The 4,104-nt window shown below is 41.7% G+C and overlaps 1 protein-coding gene across 1 annotated transcript; it reads left to right on the top strand.

Moving 5' to 3' along the window:
• Positions 1-3,150: 3,150 nt before the first annotated feature.
• LOC113693152 (protein FAR1-RELATED SEQUENCE 4-like) lies at positions 3,151-3,855 on the top strand. The gene has a single exon (XM_027211726.1). It carries the CDS (start codon positions 3,151-3,153, stop codon positions 3,853-3,855), a length of 705 nt encoding a protein of 234 aa, XP_027067527.1.
• The last annotated feature ends 249 nt before the right edge of the window (positions 3,856-4,104 follow it).

Below are 4,104 nucleotides of genomic sequence, written 5' to 3'. Positions count from 1 at the left end.
ATTTTGCCCTCGATGCAACCACCACCGTATCACCATATGTCTCAATATGGACACCACGGCCAACTCCCCTGGAATACACTGGAATCTACTCCAAACTGCCTGTGCTAATTCCCATATACAAAAGGTGTGACTAACCCTCTCCTCTCCCGTCTCAGAGCAACAATGACACTTCTACGGGCCCTGTATCCCAAATCTTCGTATGAGATCCATCAGGGGAAGACGCAGCCGCAATAATCTTAGCATGAAGAAGGAAATCTTGATTGGACAACCCTTCAGCCGTACTTGTGGAAACACCCACGAGCAATTAGCCTCCTGCGCAACAAGGGAATAAGCCGAGGATACCGAGAAGGCATCATCCTGCGCCAAAGCCCATACCATCCTATCGGAGCTTCGAGGGGATGGAAGGGGAACCTTCGCCACTTGTCTAACCAACTCCGGCCCTAAAACCTAATGAAGTAGCCGTAAATTCCATCACGCCTGTGGGGGGGTGAAGTTAACCGTATTTTGTTGTGAGCACTTTTGGAGAGTTTTGAATATTGTGATAGAGTTGCAGACATAGGTTTGCCATGGTGTCGATGGGATAGGATTAGGCAATTGTATCATAATTTTGCACGTAATAACCCTTGTGGAAGTGGAGGTAAATTCTGTAGTGTATTCACATATTTCAAAGACAGGTGTGGAAAGTAAATTATATGGCAAAAAAACTGGCACGTAGCAACCTGACATGTACGGAGATGAAGGGAATGTTTCTAAAAAAGTAAGTGGTGACCTATAACCGCGGTTTAGAAATGTGAATGTAGCGTACGGCAAAAGTTGGAAATGTATTGGGGTGAAACGGAATTAACATAAATATAATGGGCTAAGGAGTAAAAAAAAACCCGTTAACTTTATTAAAACAACCCCAATTTTCAACTCTTTCGTCCATAATAACAACGCAGTACCCGTATTGGAATGCATTTTTGAATAAAGAGTTGGCTCTTTATGGCTTTCCTGCACTACAACTAAAGATTAAATCCATTTTGGATTGGTCAATCTTATATTCAAACGGGTGTCCCAGTTTAAAAGTTTCAGCTCCCCTTGGCTTTCTTCCACTACAACAACATAATACCAAAGGTGGCATAAAGACAGACTGATTTATCGGATAAAAAGAAATTAAACCCGTTGGTGAGTAAAAGACCAGCTCTTTGTGCCTTTCAACCATTACAGTGACAGAGTACCCAACGTGCCTTAAATACAAATGTTGGGTTATGGGATAAAATTTAGTTAAAACGGTTGTCTTATAAACGACCTGCTGTTTACGGCTTTCGTCCATCAGACGTTCTGGAGAACCCAATTTCGTAGAATACAAAATTTTTTATCCGAAAGCATAAAAATTAACAGTCGGTGTCGGTTCTGTTGTATAAAACTTCGAAGAAAAAGAGAAAGCAGTACTAAACAAAGCCATGCTGGGGCCACCGAAGAGGAAGCGTATTAGGTACTAAACACAGCCATGTTAGGGCCCGCAGTGCTGCGTGTGTTTGAAGACAGGTGGTGAGGTCGGAATCGAAGGCAAAAATTTGGTAAAGAAGAAGTCAAGGCGGAATAGACAGAGGTGGTGTATACTGGCGTAAATTCAGGCGCAGGCGGTGACGGTAGATATATCTGAGGAAGACCCTTCCGAAACTGTGGTGACAGAATGCAGCGGCGTGGAACAGAAGCAGAGAAATCAAAGGTGAGTACTTTTGTCCATAACTTTGAAAAATGGAGTAAAATAACGAGTAAAACACCTGTACGTCTACTAGGGTGATTTCTACAGTTCTTGTAAGAGACAATGATAGAGGAATAAGGAATACGAAATACGGGGTGTAAGACCCTGCGTCTTCGAACAAAGATGTAACGAAACCGAAAAATTATCACAGTTTATTTGTGCACGGAGCTTTGTGTACGTACGTAGGAAATGTTGGTCCTCTAATTTGTATTAAATAGTGTAAAGGAAATTAAGCAGAAATGAGTGAAGACGTGAAGAAGACGTTGTAACAGGACTAAAGTCTTAAAACAGAGTGATTTGGATGGCCGTGCGGACATCGATAATGGCCCCCATACTGCATTGCGCATGGTTATGTGAAAAGAATTAAAGAAACACACAGTAGAGGTTGAGTTTGTTGGTGTTAATGAAAATGCATGTCGATAGTGGTATTTTGTGCTAAAGGTTGATATAATTGCATCAGCCACACTTATAAAAACTGTGTATATGAATGTTAGAGTAATGTTTATCGTCTGCATTTTGTGAAAGTTGTGAGGTAAAGTATGGTTTGTTAAGTGAAATGATCGTGTATATATGTTTTGTTCCATTAGTAGACGATCAGTATTTATGTTACAAACGAAAGCATATGGGGAGGCTGAAAAAAAAATGTTAAGCGACCATGGTTAGAAAAAGCATTGAACAACCACACAGGGGTTGTAAGTATGGGGCAGGATGGGGTGCTTAAAACTCATGACATGGTGCAGGAAACAAAAAAGGGAAAAATGGGGATGGATGGTTGCGGCAGGTTAATGTCATTTGACCTTAACCAAGAACTTGAGTGTGACCGAGACACATGCAGTGAAGAAAGCGATGGTTCAATAGGAGGACACGAAGATGAGGAGACAGATGAATTGGTGGGCGCAATAGGCGTGGATGACGTAATGAAATTAATATTTGACACGGAAGAAGAAGTTGGGGAATTTTATAATTTGTATGCGAAATTAAGCGGATTTGGGATTCGTAAAAGTAATGCCAAACGAGATGCAGATGGCATTTCAAGATTTAGAAAATGGGTATGTTGCTGTGAAGGTTATAGGAATGAAAAGTGGTTTAATTATGAAGACCGGAAAAGAGAAGCAAAAGCAATCACAAGGACCGGGTGTGGGGCTTGCTTTCGCTTGAAATATGACACAGAATCTGTAAAGTATGTGGTGACACGTTTCATTATGGAGCACAATCACCCGCTGGCATCAGAGGCAAGTGTGCAACACCTTAGGTCGCATAGAAAAGTGAGCGATGCAGAATATGCGTAGGCAAAAAGTCTAAAGTTGGTTGGGGCCAGAATATGCCAGATAATGAAATATTTTGTTATCAAAACCGGAGGGTATAGTAACGTGGGATTTTGCATTAAGGATCTATATAACCGAATGGACGAGGAACGTAGAAAAGATATTTTTAATGGCGATGCAGAAGGGGCACTTGGGTTCTCGGCAGCGAAGAAGGATGCCGATGACATGTTCTTTTATAAATATCATGTAGATAACGAAGGAAGATTGGCAAGGTTGTTTTGGGCAGATTCTAAATCTCGTGTGGACTTCAGTGTATTTGGAGATGTATTGGTGTTTGATATAACATACAAAACAAATAAATACCGCAAGCCACTAGTTGTACTTGCAGGGGTAAACAACCATTTGAACAGTACTGTTTTCGGCTGTGCACTGCTATCAGATGAGAGGATTGAAACATATGAATGGGTGCTAAGTACATTTGTAGAGGCTATGAAAGGTAGAAAGCCAGTAGCAGTGATAACAGATGGGGACAGTGCAATGCGAAGAGAGATAAAGAATTTTCTCCCGGATGCTTGTCACAGGCTATGTTCGTGGCACTTGCATAGAAATGTACGGAGTAATATTCGCTGCGAGGAGTTTAATAACAGGTTGTATGACCTGATGGCGAGAAAGTTTAGCACTCTTGAGTTTGAGGATCGGTGGGCTAGGTTAGTTAATGAATGTGGGGTGGTAGAGAATGAGTGTGTGAAGAAGTTGTACCGTAGGGTAAGGTTATGGGGCCTATTTACGCGGTTATGGCGACTATATGAATTCGTTAGAAGTTTTGATTTGGCAATAGCATGACTTCGACATACTGAGAGCAAAGCAGTTCACACAAGCGAAAATACAAAACCAGTCTTAACCACAATCCTGCCCGAATTAGAGGGGAGCGCAGCAGAGGTGTTTACAAGGAATGTGTTCTTCATGGTGAGGAAGCATTTGAACAGGCAGGGACTTCTAATTTCTGAGGGCTGGAGCGAGGATGGAGGGAGTCGTACATATTATTACTCGAAATATGGTGGACACGAAATTAGTTGGAGGGTGGTTTATGAT

Source organism: Coffea arabica, chromosome 6c (assembly GCF_036785885.1).
Source record: "Coffea arabica cultivar ET-39 chromosome 6c, Coffea Arabica ET-39 HiFi, whole genome shotgun sequence".
Classification (NCBI taxonomy): domain Eukaryota; kingdom Viridiplantae; phylum Streptophyta; class Magnoliopsida; order Gentianales; family Rubiaceae; genus Coffea; species Coffea arabica.
This window is presented reverse-complemented; position numbering and strand designations above follow the sequence as displayed.

Coding starts and splice junctions, on each gene's coding strand:
- LOC113693152 (XM_027211726.1), top strand. CDS start 3,151: ATGGACGAGGAACGTAGAAAAGATATTTTTAATGGCGATGCAGAAGGG.